The sequence below is a fragment of the Trachemys scripta genome, chromosome 1 (genome assembly GCF_013100865.1).
Source record: "Trachemys scripta elegans isolate TJP31775 chromosome 1, CAS_Tse_1.0, whole genome shotgun sequence".
Lineage (NCBI taxonomy): Eukaryota > Metazoa > Chordata > Testudines > Emydidae > Trachemys > Trachemys scripta.
In genome coordinates this window covers 117,840,913-117,860,040 of record NC_048298.1, presented here as the reverse complement: position 1 = coordinate 117,860,040, position 19,128 = coordinate 117,840,913, and the positions used below count along the sequence as shown (strand labels likewise).

The 19,128-nt window shown below is 44.3% G+C and overlaps 1 protein-coding gene across 1 annotated transcript in view; it reads left to right on the top strand.

Annotated features, from left to right (window-relative positions):
• LMNTD1 (lamin tail domain containing 1) overlaps positions 1-19,128 on the top strand; it is a 321,294-nt gene that overhangs the window by 238,927 nt on the left and 63,239 nt on the right. The window contains exons 8-10 of the mRNA XM_034782870.1: positions 4,840-4,955; positions 8,396-8,622; positions 13,080-13,293. Coding sequence (XP_034638761.1) covers positions 4,840-4,955; positions 8,396-8,622; positions 13,080-13,293 — 557 coding nt within the window. The remainder of the gene's footprint in view (positions 1-4,839; positions 4,956-8,395; positions 8,623-13,079; positions 13,294-19,128) is intronic.

The following is a 19,128-nucleotide window of genomic DNA, read 5'->3' as shown; positions in this document are numbered from 1 at the left end:
TCGCCCAAAATAATTTCTGAGGATTGCACAGTGAAACTCAGGAGGAGTGGGGAGAGGATAGGTGGGGTTAAAGGTGTTATTAAGCCACTTTTGCCCAGTATCTGGGCCAGTATTTTTAGCAGAGATGGGCCAAAATGGAAGTCGTCTATCTGAAGTGGGTCTCTCTTCTGATATGCTGATGTTTCAGTATAATTACAACCAAATTATGAAGACAGCAGTTTTCATGGATTCCAGTTTAATCCATCCATACTCATATAATTAACTCTTTAGTTGCTGAATTAAACACTACGAAAAGGCACAGTTAAAAAAAATTCAACCCAGTATTTTCAAGAGCAGTAAATGGGGTCCTGTTAGGTAACCCAATTATTTGGAACCAGAGCCCATAGCCTGGGTAAGAAAATTTAGCATAGGTAACCCTTGCAGAAATAATGCAAAACCATCAGCAGTTTCAGTCCTGAATCCATTGTCAAGCTTCCCAATGTCAGGAATCCTGAGGTTTTCCCAAATCGCTCACGGTGTAGGTGGAGTTTTTGAGGTAAATTAGTAGAATTTCAGCTCTGCAACACCTGTTGCAACCACATACGTGTCACACAGACAGGGGCGCTGGAACAGTTTGTATAGTGGGGATGCTGAGAGCCACTGAATCAAACTGTAAAGCCTGTATATGAGGGAAACCACTTCAAGCCAGGGGGTGCGGCAGCACCCCTAGTTGTAGCACCTATGCACACAGAACACTTCATAGCCTTTTAAATAAATGACTACCTTTGCACGAGCCACATAGTCTACTTCTTTGTAAAATACTTGTGACTAGAATTGGAAATATATCGTCCTGTGAAAGCCAGCCATCAGCAGAGAAATCCAACTGCCAGTGGTGCAAAGCTGGTTTGAAAGTTTCATAGGTTCCCGCAATGGCGAGTACTGAACCGGGCTTACTTGTTAAACCTTGAAAGCTGAGCCAGCGGTGGCCCAGGACCCCTCCTCTTTCAGGAAGAGGAGTGTGCCCTGGTGGCAGCAGTGTAGGGGCAGGTTCTCTGCAGACATGCTGTCATCCTGTTGAGGAAAGAGTGGTGGAAAAACTCTTAGGCAATGAAAAAAATGGAAAAATTCTCAGGGCTGACTCTTCCTGAGGCTACCCCGGTTAACTCCATTTTGTTGATCTAAACGACTAAGATAAGTATGAACAACGGACTTTTTTTTTTTTAATTAGATCATAAATGGCATCATTCCCATCAGAACTTTCTTTAGAGTAGCTTGATAAATTGACCTTAGACATGAAATTCATGATCCCGGACAGTATTTAGGAGTTTGATTACAGTATTTAGTTTATGCCGTGTGCTTGTTTCTATGACTAAGGATTTGGTGTTTGGTGTTTGTAATATTTTTAACCCCAACTAATTCTGTTAGTGCGTTTATTGTGGTGTTTTTGGATTTTATGTTGTCAAACGTCCACTATTAGTCCCCCAACACTGGGCAAAGGTCAGTTTTATTACTGAGTTGCTTGTTTATTTTCAAAATATTGTACATTGCTGTAGGGAGCCAGGGTGGCTTCCCTCCGAACCTGAGGGTAAAGTGCCTTTCCCTCAGCCTGAGTGGGCGGGGCCAGCCCAAGCTCGCTCCACCCCCCAGAAGGGGAGGGGTGGAACAGGAAGTATAAAGGGCGGGGCCCTTAGCTCAGTTAGGGCAGCACAAGGGAGGGAGGTAGACACAGACTGTGGGCTGCTCCCTTCAGAGCCTGCTGCCACACCAGGGGAGGCCCTGGACCTGTGGAAACCTCACCTGGAGGACGGACTGGGGCTGCCAGGACTGCCCGCTGCCGAGTACCCAGAGGAACTGGAGGAGTCGGAGGGGGAGCGGGAGCTGCCAGCAGCCGAGTATCCAGAGGAACTGGAGGAGCCTGAGCCTGAGGGGGAGCCGGAGCTGCCAGCAGCAGACTACCCCGACGCACTCACGGGACCAGAGGGATTCGGGCGAGCAATCGGGTAGGAAGTAGCTCAGGGACAGAGCTGCACAGCTGTGAGTCTATGTAGCGGGACGACCCCCCTGACCCAGTGGTGGGACCCTCGTTCTGCCACTGTCAGGGCCCTGGGCTGGAGCGCAGTGGTGTAGGGTGGGCCTGCGCTCCCCTACCCGGCAGAGCCACGCCGGGACCTTAGCCGGCGCTCCCCTGCCTGAGGGGCACGCTACTGACCTTAGCTGGCGCTCCCCTGCCTGAGGGGCGCGCTACTGACCTTAGCCGGCGCTGCCCTGCCTGAGGGGCGCGCTACTGACCTTTGCCGGCGCTGCCCTGCCTGAGGGGCGCGCTACTGACCTTAGCCGGCGCTCCCCTGCCTGAGGGGCGCGCTACTGACCTTAGCCGGCGCTGCCCTGCCTGAGGGGCGCGCTACTGACCTTTGCCGGCGCTCCCCTGCCTGAGGGGCGCGCTACAGACTCTGGCTGGCGGCCGCCCCGCCGCTAATTCCCCGCTGACGGAGGCGTGACCCAGGCCGGCCAGTGACCTCATAGCTCCCCACCGCCTCCTAGCGGGTAGGTGGGCCAACGCCGATCACAATTGCAAAGCTAGATCTACCAAATTTAGCTTAACTGTACATTCACAGGGCCTGATTCTTCTGACATACACTGATTTTGCTGTGGTAGAACTCAATAAGCCTCAATAGAGCTACTCCTTGTTTACTCCAGGGCATGAAGAGAAACAGACCCATAATTTCTAACAGCAGCTATACAAGCTAGTGCAATTCCAGATTTTTCTCAGAAATGATGCAACTGTCATGTTCTCGGATATCAGCTTTTTTAAGTGAAAAAGTTCTGGGTGTGGTGGGGTCCTTAAAGTATTACTAATGGGATCATGTGTCAAGAATTCATGATTATTAGCGGAACCAAACATGATTGCTCATTATCCCTATACTGTGTGTACAAACTTAATATAGAGCCTCTTGCACATCATCATCATAACTTACTTAATTGACTTTCATAAGTCAATCAGTTACACTGTCAGAGTTCCAGATGTTTGGAAGGTATTTTCACTCTAAAATAAATACTGACAATAAAAAATAGCGCTTATCAAAAAAAGTCAACATTTGCTCATATTTACTGCACAATGGTAGCTGAAATGCCACAGTTAGTTCCTATACAAAGTACAATGAAATACTGTGCAATGATCCCTACCACTGGTCACTAACCAGGACCTTCTGCACCAAAGCACAGACCTCTACCACTTGAACTAAGGAAGTGTTTCCATTAGTGTAAAGCAATAGTAGACCACTATCCCCTGTCTAGACTAGCCACTAGAGGTGGTCATGATACATACACTGCTGTATCTCAGCTATGGTGGTGGAACCGAGAAAAAGAGAAGCTAATGCCCCTGCAATGGAAATATTGTGGGGGCTCTGTCCCTGTGTAAACTTGCACATACCTGGGGATGGGGGCAGAGGTGAGAGCAGGACCCAGAGGGGCTAGTTTGGCCATCACAGGAGCTAGGATCAGGCTGGGGAGCAGGGAGTGGGACCCAGAGGGGCTGGAATGGGTCTGGGAGCTGCTGGAACCACTGGGACCTTCCTTCTCAGCCAGAGGCTAGTTTCCCCAATCCTCTTCTTCCACTTCCCTGATGTGTCTCAGTACCTCCCCTCACTCCCCCTCTAATACCTCCCCTCCCTCCATTCACAGGGAGCTTCCTGGTAACTCTTGATAAATGTTGGCTCCCAGTGACCACCACGGTAGGTCAAAGTGTGTTGAATGTTATATTTTCAGGCTGACACACTACCATAGGGGTCAGTTGTGCCTGATAGGCACTGGCCTACATTGGGCATGGCATAAAGCTTACCTGTCCACAGTGTGCTCCCAGAACTTCCCGCCATGCAGGGGAAGCACAATGTTCTTACCTCTGTTCAGGAGCTTCAGTATACTCTCCCAAGCATGCCTGGCTCAATTTGTTTTCAATGCAAACCAAAAACTAAGAAAAGAGACAGATTTCAGATAGATAGAATTTGCATTACCCAGTGAGATCCCTGGCACATATCCTTCTCCAGAAGTGACCAACACATAATTTAATAACACATGGAAAAAGCCTTCTATAATGCATTTATCCAATTGTGCAATGCTGCACATGGGGTGTATCTATTCTATTCTATTCTATTCTATTCTATAGAAGTTCTTATACTGCGCTCATCACTGTCGTATGTGAGCACCTTCCCGTAGGGCATTAAGTGACGTGACTAACCTCTGTCCCCTCTGGTTTGTTCCCTCATCCTCTCCCCAGGGGGAAAATTGTATGTGCAGTGCTGAGTTTTATTTTTGTAGGTTTTTTTTTTTTTTAATGCACACACTGCTAACTGTGTGTGTGTGTGTGTGTGTGTAAGTACTTCCCTCCTGACTGCTGAAGCAATCAGCTTATACTCTGAAATATGATACTTTTACCTTTCATGCATCATGTTTAACTACAGCTGTTATTATTGATTATAAAATGATCCAGGCGCTACTTAAAATGCAAAATTAAATAGAATCTAAGTAATGAACACTAATGCCTTGGAGACCAATTGCGAATGGCTGAATTTAAGACTTAATGAGTAAATGAACCACGACATTGTTAAGTATTGCATTTTAGTGGTAGAGAAAGACATCCTTGTGTACAATTTATAAATGTAGATCAGATAGTTATGTTTGTAAAACATTTGGGGATCCTTTGGGTTGGAAGGTTAAATGTCAGGATCTTATTATTGTATTGGGATATGTTTAAGATCTTTATGATTTCATATATGAGGGCTATTATATATATATATATATATCTAACAGAATCACCAACTTCAAATATATTAACTGCCTGATTTCATGCTTTTTCTTTCTCAGGAATTACAAGATCTTCTTCTAGCCAAGATGCAAGCACTGGAGGCTGTTGAGGAGAAAAATCTTTCCCTGCAAAATGAGATCAGTTTACTCAAAAGCACGTTTGGAGGAGAAAAAGGGTAGGAATATTAACTAAGCAAGGGCAATTTAATGACTACATATACTCCAGTTTTACAAACATAACTATCTGATCTACTTTTTAAACCTTCTTTGTCACTGCAGCCCTAGGTTTTAGTGACTTCTATGGTAACCAAAGAGCATGACCATCATCATGGCTTTTAGTCCTTCATAAAAGTGATGCAGATATCAGAGGCTGAATTCTCAGGGGACAGAATGACATAGTTGTAATGACACCATGTATTTAAAGAAATGCCAGATGATATAGCACTTGTTTACATTGTTATATAAGGAACCACTAAAAGTGTAGGAGTGTAAATGCTCACATGCCCCTTGGTTAACTTCTCTAAAACTTATCTCTGTAGAATCACTTATATTTTCCCTTAAGCCTCCTACCTTTGAGGATCTGGACATCAGCTACTACCTACTTTTGGTTACTTTTGGTGCATTTTTATTTCAGGAGTACATATAAGCCTGTGAGACAGACTTTGCATCTGGATCTAAACATTCCCCAAACTTCTGGACTGGCCTTATTCAAAAATTTGATTTAAATCCTGTAGCAGGGCTTACCCAATCCGACTTTAGGCCTTGCTACTGCCTCAGTCTCCCCCTTCTTTCTCAGTTAAGAAAACTTCATGCTGCAGGCGTTTCCTCCATAATTCTTCTCTTTTTGGGAGGAGTAATGAAAAGTTCCAAACAACACACGTCTTGGCTGCCTTCTGTAATACTGACAGATTGCTTTGGTCCCAACGTGCTGTTTGTTTATTTTGAGTATACTATAGTAGAATCAGTCAGCATACTCTACATCTTAAGCGCTGATGGAGCAAGATGGATATTTTAATATCCTCCCACATAATTCAGTAGTAAGACTAGAGAAGCTTTGTCTGGACGAAGGATTGCATTATATGGTTCTAAGCCTAATACTGTAATGCCTCAGCCCTGTGGATGGTATTCACTGCCACAGAGGTTTCTTTACTAGCTAACAGAATAAGAAGGGTTGTCAGTCTTTGTGCAAATTTTCTGTGAGCATTCTGGGCCAAATTCTGCTCTCAGTTGCACCTGTGCAAGCTCCTGAGTAACCTTACTGAAGGTTTTGGAATTTGGATTTACACCAATATTGCTGAGATGTAGACAGTAGACAACTAATTTCACTTTGAAACTCTTCATTTTTATACATGTGAAAGTGCTGTTTGTAAAACGAATGGCCTGAACAAGTGTATCAACTTCTAGCCAAATGAAACCCAGATGCTTTCCCTTTTAGGGAAGGCAACCCTTTTCCTGAAACTGTAGCCTGAAAGCTCAAGTCACATCACATCAGCCTCAGCTGGGTTGGCATGAGCAAAAAGGTTTTCATTGGACTATTTATACACACGCTTTTTTCTTCCCGTGTAGTTTTCAACAGATGCTATTGTACTGTAAGATTCATATTGAGATATTTGTTTTGAAACTTCTGTGTGTTGGAATGTTACATGATTCCTAGAGCTACTTACACAAATTGTGCTGTCTGTTACATTGGTGTAAATCTGATGTAACCTGCGGATGTCAGTGAAGTTACTCAGGATTTACAATTGCAAAAATGAGAAGAGAATTTTGCCCACAGTCTTTAAGCTGATTGGTTCTTTGGGAGAGGTGCATAAGGGCATATGCTGACTCATCCCTGCTATATATTGCTGTGCTATATGTTAACACTTAAAAATTAAGGGGGTGGGGGAATCAGTTTGGGTTGAACCAAAGTTGAAACAAATGTGAAAAATTTCAGCAAATCAAAAAAAAAGTATTTTGGGTCAAACAAAACTGTGACAACTCTTGATTTACTCCAATGTATGTGAGAGCAGTGTGACAGAGTATTGGGAATACGTGTTTGTCCAGATAAGAATTCCACTTGGTTTATGGACATTGTTTGTAACTATAACCATCATTGTGAATGAGATCATCCATTATGTAGCAGGAACTTGACATGTAGTTGGGAAGCTATGTCTGGAAAAGTGTGACAGAGCAATGAAGGACGATCAACACTGCGTGGCTCTGCCCTGGTGAAACAATGAGGTTGCTACTGGCAGGACCAATGACTTTGAATGGACTCTCTACACAGAAATCTGCCTGGAGGGAAGGGGCTGGAATCCCCCCTTCTCCCCTCTCTGTCTAAATCCATGCTTAGGAGAGCTGCAGTTTCTCCACCTTACAAAACAGTGATAGTCTTTTTTTAAAGGTAGCTGCTTCCTAGACAAAGGAAGTCCTTTCACTGCCAGAAACAGATGACCCAAAAGGAGGAGTGGAGCCAGAATGGACTTAGCTTCCCCTAAGGACTTGGACCAAACCCAAAAGGGGTAGATGAGACTGGGGGGATTGTGACCAGGAGCTCTTGTTTTCCATGGATCTGTAACTCTTTTATGCTTTTTAAGAGTAAAGTATGTATGTTTAAGAAATTCCTTTGCTAAGCCTATTTCCTTCTTTACTGCCATGGTGTCCCTGAAGGGGTTAAGTAGAAACCAGAGCCCCCATCGCCATTCTGGAGGGGAATGTGTCTATAGGTACATCTACACTGCAATAAAATATCCGTGTGGCATGGCCACAGCCAGCCCAGATCAGCTGACGTGGGCTTGTGGGGCTAAAATTTACAGTGTAGATGTTTGGGTTTGGACTGGAGCCCAAGCTCTGAAACCTGGCGGGGGGCCTGGGTCTCAGAACCTGGGGTCCAGCCCAAGTCTCGATGTCTACATTCCAATTTTTAGCCACTCAGCCAAACCCCGTGAGCCAAAGTCAGTTGACCTGGGCTCTGAGACTCATTGCCAGGTTTTTTATTGCAGTTTAGAGATATCCTATGTGACTTTGGGCTCAGGAGGGCTGTGGAAGTAGTTCTAGGGTCTAGGCAGGAGGATCCCGGGGTACTGCTGCCCAAGAAGGGTGTCAGACACACGGTCTGCACCTGGCAGTATGCCTGAGAGACCCAGAGCTAGGCACAGTAGCCAGTCACTACCCAGTCCCCAGGAGCTTAGCATCACATGGGATTCAGTGGTTGGATCCCATGACAACAGACTGGTGTCCATCCAGAGAGTGGGACTGTCAGGTTGTGACAGCAGAATTGGCCCTAAGATATACTAGATATGTCAGATGTATGAGCATATTGCCCTGAATGGGAGGGTTGTGCTTCCTGGATGTTTGGGATAATTTATGCAACATTAAAGAGGATATAAAAGTCAAGAAATAATTGTAAGAATAATCAGCTAGTAGTAATCATCTTGAAAGGAGGACCGGCTGGATGTTATTCTATTGGTTGATATTGAGGTTTCTTGTGCCTATACCAGATTCTGCCCTAGTTTACATCCCATCCAGCCCCATGGAAGTAAATGAGGTTGTACAATATATACATTGGCCCTGAGCAGTGAATGTGTTTTCCATGGACTCATTGTGAATGAACGTAATGTCACTGTTTTTAATACAGAACGGAGGCATCCCATTTCCATTTGGCACCTAACCTGTCATACTCTGGTCACTCCCCTGTTACCTCAACTCCCATCATAGATGCATCACCCCAGCCTTCAGAGAATGTGCTCTCACCACAATCACTTCAGCCTGGTTCTGCAGCTACTATGACAACTGGAATCACAGCAGCACCCAGTCTGTCCAGATCCGCCAGAGCAGATCCGACTACACAAAAGAGAGTTTCAGGTAAGCCCTCAAAAACTCTTCTATAACTCATACCTAGGACAGAAGATTGCAGCACTTTATATGCTCTTATTCCCCAATATTTCAACTGTGCCCCATGATGATTTCTTACTGCGGTTGGAGTGATTTCCCTGCATGCATTGCAGCTATTAGAACTTTCAAACTAAGCAGCCTGTATCCCTGCCTACCTTCATGCCTCCAGCTTCCACCCCGGACGCACCACACAATCCATTGTCTACAGCCAAGCACTGAGGTACAACCGCGTCTGCTCCAACCCCTCAGACAGAGACCAACACCTACAAGATCCTCATCAAGCATTCTCAAAACTACGATACCCGCACAAGGAAGTAAGGAAACAAATCAACAGAGCCAGACGTGTACCCAGAAGCCTCCTGCTACAAAACAAGCCCAAGAAAGAAACCAACAGAACTCCACTGGCCATCACCTACCGTCCTCAGCTTAAACCTCTCCAACGCATCATCAGTGATCTACAACCCATCCTGGACAATGATCCCTCGCTTTCACAGACCTTGGCGGGCAGGCCAGTCCTCGCCCACAGACAACCTGCCAACCTTAAGCATATTCTCACCAGCAACCACGCACCGCACCATAACAACTCTAACTCAGGAACCAATCCATGCAACAAACCTCAATGCCAACTCTGTCCACATATCTACACCAACAACACCATCACAGGACCTAACCAGATCAGCTACAACATCACAGGTTCATTCACCTGCACATCCACCAATGTTATATATGCCATCATGTGCCAGCAATGCCCCTCTGCTATGTACATTGGCCAAACCGGACAGTCACTACACAAGAGGATAAATGGACACAAGTCAGCTATCAGGACTGGCAATATACAAAAACCTGTAGGAGAACACTTCAACCTCCCTGGCCACACAATAGCAGATGTAAAGGTAGCCATCTTACAGCAAAAAAACTTCAGGACCAGACTCCAAAGAGAAACTGCTGAGCTTCAGTTCATTTGCAAATTTGACACCATCAGATCAGGATTAAACAAAGACTGTGACTGGCTAGCCAACTACAGAAGCAGTTTCTCCTCCCTTGGTGTTCACACTTCAGCTGCTAGCAGAGGACCTCACCCTCCCTGATTGAACTAACCTCGTTATCTCCAGACTGATTCTTGCCAGCATATTTATACCTGCCCCTGGAAATTTCCATTACATGCATCCGATGAAGTGGGCATTCACCCACGAAAGCTTATGCTCCAATACATCTGTTAGTCTTAAAGGTGCCATAGGACTCTCTGTTGCTTTTTACAGATCCAGACTAACAGGCTACCCCTCTGAAGTTGAGGCATAGGCAACCCTGATTTTTATTATGACAGAGGTTCTCTCTGCACTACAGTTAGAACCATATTTGGGAATCCAGTTACAACATAGTTGTTCCCAGACATGTTATCGCACTCTATGGTTTTACCTGTGGTGACTAGAACAAGCCATGTTACAATCATGTTAAGGGAATTGTAATATAGTCCTGCAAGTATGGGGTAATAGAATGGCTCTGTGAATGCAGTTATAACTAGAGCTGGTCAAAAATTGGAATTTCTATCCAGTGGGGAAATTCTGATATTTTGACATCGTTTTAAGCCTAAATTGGGACAAGAAGTTGAAATACTGAAGTTTTTCATGGAACAACCAATTCTGTAAATGTTAAGATGTTTTATTTTCACTGAAATGTTTTGACAGTCCTGAATCTAAACATTTCATTTTGGTCTGTCGAAATGAATCAAAATGTTTTTGTTTGGCTTGATTTGATATTGAACTGCATCTGACTGAGATGCCACAGTGCCTCCTGGGAGTGGTGGTTCAGGTGTCTAATGTTCCCATTGTCCTCTATGGATCAGGGTCCCCATCCAGACTACAGTTCCCATGATGCATGGTGATTGTAGGACTCCCATGATGCCTGGTGACAGGTCAACAAGAGGGGAGACAGCTGTGCATCAAGGGAGATGTAGTCCAACCAGGGAGCCTAGCCCATAGGAAAAAATGAGGGCATGAGGCACCCAAACTACAACTCCCTTGGGGTACTGTGGCCATTTAGGCAGATGCAGATTAACGTCAAACTGACCTGAAATGAAACATTTTGATTCAGTGTGGCAATCCAAAATGTTTCAATTTGAGTTGACCTGAAACCCCCCAAAATTGTTTTGATTTTCCCAATGAAAAAAATAACACGTTTCAGCAAATTCAAAATTTTCTGTAGAAAAAAAAGTTTGATGAAAAATTCTGAACCAGCTCTAGTTATAACTCCTTGTCTATTCTGGACTGGCCACCATGACTTAAAACCGATTCTAGATCCTCCACCTTCTCAGTGTATTTGCAGGCTGCACGCATTGTTACATGAACTGCAACAGTTTACATAAAGTCAGATTGTGCGCTGCCCTTGCTCAGCCACAACAAGGGTCAAGGGAAGCACAAGAAGCCTCCCTCTACTAATGTGGCTGCTCAGGAGAAGTTCATAATAGTGGTCCCAGCTATGCTCATTCTTGTTGTCCCCAAGGGAAGTGAGAGTGGGTAGGGAGGACCCAAGGCTGTGGCCCAGCCCAGCCACCACACTAGCCAACAGAGCAGAGCCAGCGTGCAGGGGAAAGCAGTCTATGTCAGTCTAACGGTTGATTCAAATGATGCACCCCCTGTTCACAGAGTGCAGCATGGGGGAAGACTGTGTCTGCCCCTGGGGCAGTGTCCCCCATCGTCCTCAGGGAGGGTGCAACTCTGCATCTTCCCACACTTAGGGCTTGTGGCTAGGTGCCTCACTTTAGGCTATGAATCCCATTGGATTTCAGTGGGATTTGGGTGCCTAACTCCCTTAGGCCCCTTTTAAAACCCCAGCCTTAGCCCATAGTATTCAGTAACACAGAAAAAGCCGCCACCAATGTGATCCAAGAAACAAACTGATTTATTAACACATCACTAAGAGCCAGCTTCAACACAGTCTGCTCATTCTGCTGCTGCCCGTTCTGCTGCCACTCTGAATATTTGATCTAACAGAGACTCTAGCAAGCACAGAGCACCAGAGTCCAACAGCTCATCTAGCTTCCTGATTATGGAGCTCATTGGCCTTTGCCCCATTTCTTCTCCAGCAGATCCCTGAATGCCATTCTTTTGTGCCTCCTAGTTAGACTCATCCTCTGCAAAATTCACACTCAGTTAAGCTGCACACCTGCCATGGCTTTCTGTTTAGGCCACTGTGCTGTAGCTTTTACCCTCCTTATTACTCATATGTTATTACATTTGGCTGCAACTAATTCTTCACTTGCCAAGACAAGGAGACCCTGTTTCATTGCCCAACTATTGGAACTGCTGGTTCATTTGAACTCTACCACAGAGAGCCTCGAGGGAGGGTACTACAAACAAGATATTGAAATGGGGGCCTGCACTGTGTCACTGCTTTGGTATAATGCACTGTAAGATGGAAAAACAGAAATTCAAACATCTTGTTTTTACAATCAGAAAATCCCATTGGAAAAAGCAAATCAGCATGCCTGATTGGAGCCAGCATTACTAATACAACGGGGAGGCTAATTCGTGCAACATTATTACTCTCACTGACACAGTAATTTTGCCAAATCAAGAAGGATTTGAGTTTTAGCCATCTAAGGGACAGATCCCATAAGTACAGAGCACCTCCTGTCAGGTAATAAAAACCTTAAACTCCCATGGAAATCAATGAGAGTTGAGGCTGCTCAGATCTGATGGAATCTGCATAGGGATAGTCCACCTGGCAGGGCATCCCCAACGCATCTCTTTGGGATCCAGAACTCGGGGAGGTCTGAAAAGCAGCACTGAGTCACAAGCACTGATCTGGGGGGAAGCTGATTTTTTATGAGACTTCGGTGGCAGACCAGGGGATCTCTTTGTGAGAGAGGGGTTCACCAGCAGCATTCACTTCTCCCCTGCCCCAGATCCTAAAGTCTCCGTGAGAGTGGGGGTGCACAGGTGGTGCATGGACACACATTTTTGGGTCCTTTGCACAGAGAGTGAAAAGAAAAGTCCAAAGAGGAGGAGAGGATATTATCATATTCATTCTGTAAGCAGAAGAGAGGCTCAATATGTTCAGTACCTACTCACAGCTGATGCTACACCTAATAGCAGCACTGAAATTGCAGGATGACATTTATACTGCCAGTGGCATAATTTATTGTTTTTTAGCTACCCAAGGTAATTCCTCCAAGGTAATAAATCGACATGTCACTAACAAAATATTCACTTTGCCAGCTGTGTTCCATTTTATAGCCATAGGTTTAAAGCTTCCTGAGAAAGGTTCATTGAGCACCGTTTTACATTAACAACTCAAGGAGGAGAAAGTAAATGAGATTATGCAATTTTTGTTACAAAAATAAAAGATGAAAAATATTGGATTCTTTTTTATTTTGTTGTTTTGTATGTTTTACATCACTCCTTGTCTGTCTCTTGTTCGTTCAACAGCTCAGGGCAGCACTAATACCGAGTCACCAAAGTGGTCCTGTTCTAGGTCTAGTTCCCTCAGCCTTGACACAAATACATTAGGACAAGGTCAGGACTATTTCAGCTCTTTGACTACTGACTCAAAGAAGAATGCTCAACATCCCGGACCCTTGGAGAGACAGGAAAGGACACCATCAGCAGCTGAAGACATCATCTCTTCTGCATCCAGGCACAGGTGCTGTGTTAAGCCATCAGATGTCTAACGACTTCATTTGTTTTAGCAGTAGGACTCTGTAATTGTGTTTTTATGGGGAACTTCTTTTCATTTTATTTCTGAAGGGCAGAGATGGTGTGCCTATACAGCCCTCTGTAATATCTCCATTAGGTAAGCAGTAAGACAGCACTTAGAACATAAGAACGGCCATACTGGGTCAGACCAAAGGTCCATCTAGCCCAGTATCCTGTCTACCGGCAGTGGCCAATGCCAGGTGCCCCAGAGGGAGTGAACCTAACAGGTAATGTTCAAGTGATCTCTCTTCTGCCATTCATCTCCAGCCTCTGACAAACAGAGGCTAGGGACACCATTCCTTACCCATCCTGGCTAATAGCCATTAATGGACTTTACCTCCATGAATTTATCCAGTTCTCTTTTAAACTCTGTTATAGTCCTAGCCTTCACAATATCCTCAGGCAAGGAGTTCCACAAGTTGACTGTGCACTGTGTGAAGAAGAACTTCCTTTTATTTGTTTTAAACCTGCTGCCCATTAATTTCATTTGGTGGCCCCTAGTTCTTGTATTATGGGAATAAGTAAATAATTTTTCCTTATCTACTTTCTCTACATCACTCATGATTTTATATACCTCTATCATATCCCCCCTTAGTCTCCTCTTTTCCAAGCTGAAAAGTCCTAACCTCTTTAATCTCTCCTCATAAGAGAGAAAGGCCAAGCAATTATCCACAAGACATGGGAGAATGTCAAAGGTTTGAAGGTTTTGTGATGGGTTGGGTCACAGATACCCCCTTGGGACTGCCACCTGATGTGTTGGGACCACCTCTGAGCCCATTTTCCCTAGCAGCTTGGGACTTCAGTACCCTGCCTTGTTGAGCCAGACACACTAGCCTGCTACAAACACAGACCCAGATCTGAACCACGTCCCCCAAAAGCTGCAGGCTTAACTGAAAACAGCTTAAGAAGTGCTCTTGGCTCTAGCACCCAGTCACCCAGTTCCCAATGGGATCCAAACCCCAAATAAATCCATTTTACTTTGTATAAAGCTTATACAGGGTAAACTCATAAATTGTTCGCCCTCTATAACACTGATAGAGAGATATGCACAGCTGTTTTCTCCCCAGGAATTAGTTACTTGCTCTGGGTTAATTAATAAGGAAAAAGAGATTTTATTAAATATAAAAAGTAGGATTTAAGTGGTTCCAAGTAATAACAGACAGAACGAAGTAAGTTACCAAGCAAAATAAAATAAAACACGCAAGTCTAAGCCTAATACAGTAGGAAACTAAATGCAGGTAAATCTCATCCTCAGAGATGTTCTAATGAGCTTCTTTGACAGACGAGACTCCTTCCTAGTCTGGGTCCAGCAATCATTCACACCCCTGTAGTTACTGTCCTTTGTTCCAGTTTCTTTCAGGCATCTCTTTGGGGCTGAGAGGCTATCTTTTGAGCTATCTTTTGTCTGAAGACAAAATGGAGGGGCTTCCAGGGCCTTTTATATTCTCTCTCTTGAGCAACATCACAGCCACAAGATGGGGTTTCTAGCCACCTGGGCAAGTCACATGTCTATGAATGATTCCGCTTTTTGCAGGCCAACGCCATTGTTTACATGTTAGTTTGAACAACAAGCTCAGATGTAGACTGGCGTCTCCCAAAGTCCATAGTTAGTTAAGTACTCCCAATTACTTGAATAACCCCTTCCCACTATGTTGAACAAATCTGTCTATGTGCTTCCTACAGCAAACACTTTAAATACAAGCATAGAGCCAACGCTCAGAACTTCAGATATAAAAATGATACATGCATACAAATAGGATGGATGAATATATTCAGTAGATCATAACCTTTGCAAAGATATGTTAAATGGCATATCTAGCATAAAATATATTCCAGTTATGTGATATTTACACTCATAAGCATATTTCTATAAAGCATTATGGGGTGCAACATCACAGGTTTGCTTAAGATAAGTCACCAAAAGTGTAGAGGTCAGACTCAGTCCTGCACAGCAGCTGCCCCAGAGGTGGAATTCACCCTAGGTATCATGACCTACAGGTTTTGAAACCATGTCTGCAGGGCTCCTAGGGGGTCATCACGCTCCAACCCTCCACCCAGTGGTTTATTGGCATCAGCTAGAATCAGGTCTCCTTGAAGCCTACTTCAATTAGGAGGCTCCACCATGGGTCCTGATTGGTGAAATACCAGAGCTCCTGATTGTCTCATTTCCCCTACTTAAGCCAGGAGGAACAGGAAGTCATCTGTACAACTGGGCTCCACCCTGCTTTGGACTGCTCAGCCAGTGCTGCCTGCTCTTGTGTCCTGGTACTGACCTCCTCGTTTCTTGACCCAGCCTGATTTCTCGTATCTTACTCATGTTTCCTGACCTTCTGGTTCTGTCTGGTGTGGGGACCAGGCCCTATGCTAACCATGAAACCCATCTGCCTACTTTACAGCTCTGATGTTGGGAGAGTACAGCATCCTTCTTTCAGAGTTTTGTTGCAGGAGGGTCACTAACAAACTCTGGTTAGTGCTCTAGAGGGGCCTTTCTGGTGGAGGCTGCCCAGAAAAGGAACTGAAACTCTGCATCTCCTGGCTGGTTTGGCCCCACTCTCTCTTGGGCTTGACCTGCTCATTTTTGGTAGCTCCAGGCCCATGAATGGAACTGGGGCTGCAAGTGGCTTGTGGGGGGGGTCCCACAGTTTGGGTTGGACCAGCAGAACCTGAGGTAACCCAGGGAATAAACTCAGCCCTAGATGGTTAGACAAGGCTAGTCCAAATTTATCCAAACCTACTGGGAGCCATATCATAAAATATATTGGCCCCAGGGATAAACTCGTTATCCCAATATATTTTCCTTCCATCTCTAATTTAGAATCTTAGATATTAGAGATGGGGAAGACCTATTGGGCCAGATCTTCAATTGGTGTAAATTGTCACAGCTCCATCAGCTGCAATGGAGTTAGGACAAGTGACACCAGCTGAGGATCTGCCCCATTAGGTCCAGTGCATCTCATACCCGTGTGGATTGTCCCGTACAGTATATTTTCTAGCGTTTTGTCCAATACAGATCATGTTTGAGGCCCAGACATCTTAATGTTAGGAAGCTTTTCCTGATATTCAGCCTAAATTTTCCCTTTTTTAATTTCATCCCATTGCATTTAGTTGAACCCCCTTGTACCAACCTAAATAATTCTTCTGCCTTCTTGTACTTCCCAGCCCTCAAGCATATCTGCTCTATTACCATGTCTCCCTGTCCCCTTAGTGATTCACTAGCTAAACCGTATGTATTTAACTCTTTTCTCAGAAATCAATCCCGCCAGCCCCTGAATCCGTTTTTTCTGAACCTTTCTAGAATACCTTCCAAAATGTCAATATTTTTTTCTGCTAAGTGCCCAGAAATGAACACAGTGTGCCTGATTCTGATCTCACTTACACCAACATAAACCAACAGCAACTTCTTTCTAGTCCGTGGAGTTACACTAGTGTATGTGAGAGGAGAATCAGGATCAATATTGCAGGTGGTTCTTCCACAGAGCTGTCCAAAGGGAATCTAGTACCTCCTTGCTCCCTACTTTGCATATGCAGCCACAATTGGAACAGCTTTTTCCCCCCTACAGTGTCACATTAACTATCCTTATTCTAGCCTTTCAGCATTACTGTTTTCCAGGTTTTTCCCTGCCAGTGCATTTTATGCTTTTGATTATTTCCCCCGTTTGTGTTATTTCTCTGTCCCTGGTTTTCTCCTCCTATCACGCATCTGCCGCCCAATTTAGCATTATCTGCATATTTTATTAACCAGCTGTTTTACTTCCTCTTCCAAATCATAAGTGAATATGTTCCATGAGACGGGACCTGACACCATCCTGTAGGGGACCCCCACACACAAACACACAAGACACTTCCTCATGGTTTATCATTATTATTTGTTTACAGTCTCTCAGTCAGTTCATGTGACAGTATTTATACCCAAGACAACAGGAACTAATACTCTGAGAAAATTCTATAACAAATGCTTTATTCAATTCCAAATCTATGTTACCTGCTGCTTTCCCTTTCTCGTTAATTTTATAATGCTTGCAATTTTATAGACATTTCTCTAGCAGATAAGATCTTCATAAATCCATGGGACTTACCGTTTGTGTTTCTATAACTAGACCTGTGTAATTCAGGACATTATGTGTATAGCTATGAAAAAATACCTTTGAAGGCCAGTTAGAAAGCTGAAATTGTTTCCAGAATTCTACAGCATTCCCAAATCCTGAGATATGCCCTACTGTTTGACTGGGCAAGGGCAGGAAAAGTCTAGCTAAATGCAGAAAGATAAGAGCTTACCTTCTCCTTCATGAATTTCCTTGTATTGTGAGAACTGTTTTCCAGTGGGGGATTATCACATCTCGTCTCACACAGAAAGCAGGAGAAATAATTAGTTCTGCTAATTGTGGAAGATAAAGAGTAAAATGTGGTGACAGTTCAATTTGTGTGTTGTTAAACTTGTTTAATGCATGAAATAGGCAATTTTTTAAAAATTCTCATTTGATTAATTACTGACCATCATGACATTCAACTGCACCAGCACACCAACTCCCTTTTGAGCACACCCACATTTAATTTTAAAAATACACTCACTCTCAATACTCACCTATATAATAGGGCTGCCTGCGCTAGCAGGGGACTAGACTTGGTGACCCAAGAAGTCCCTACCAATCCTATGTCCCTATGTTCCTATCAATTTGATGTTCCCATCAAATAAAATTACGCTGCAATGCACAATCATAACTCCAGCCTGTTGATTTATAATTGTATTATATAACATATTATGAATAGACATGAAATGGGGTGTATACACATTTCAATAGTATTTCTGTATAGCTGTGTTTAGTAGTGTATATTTTTTGATGGAAGGCACGGCGTCACTAATATTATTTAGTACACAAATTTTGTAGAAGTTTGTGTTTCTGATAAACTAAGATATTTTAATCAGCAGTGTGATTTTATAATTTTTAATTCACTTTAAATTCGTTTGCTGTGCGGTATGCAACAATGCTACGGTTGTAATTTTACGGTTGCAATTATTACTAAATTATTAAATAATGGAGCGGTGAAAGGTCGGAGTTGAGGCTGTGCACTGCAGTGAGATTTTCAGTTTTTTTCATGTATGCAGCCAAGGTAGTAGTATTGTTGAACCAAAAGTGTTAGAGTATAATGACAATAGTGGCCTAATGTTTGGAGACTGGGATTGTGTTGGATGTGAACGTTGTCTTTTAACTTTTTCCTGCTGTTCATACTTGAGCAATCTTACCTCTAAATCAAGTAAGTTTTTGTGTGTTTTGTTGAATGTAAGAAAAATGGAGTGGAAGCACTCTAAACAATGTAAATCATCAATATCTATTTTGCAGTAAGTACATCTGCATACACTAATTAGGGCTGGACTAAACCAAATCCAGATCGCCAATCCTCTAAACTTTAAAACAGTTTGGATCTGGATACAAACTTTATTTCTCAGACCCATATCTGACACTAATATGTACAGAGAATTTTGCAATCCTAGACAGGGCCGGCTCCAGGCACCAGCCGACCAAGCACGTGCTTGGGGGAGCACCTCGGAAGGGGCGGCCAATCTTTGGGTGGCGGGGGGCGCTCGGGGTTTTTTGTTTTTGTTTCAGCGGCACGGCACAGTGGTGGCAGGGGCTGGAGTGGCGCTCGGAGGTTTGGGCGGCGCGGCGCAGCGCTCAGGGGGCCGGGGGTTACGGCAGCCCGGCCCGGTGCTAGGGGGCTTCAGCGGCGCGGCCTTGGGGGGCGTGGGGGTTTCGGCGGCCCGGCGCGGCGCTTGGGGGGGGGG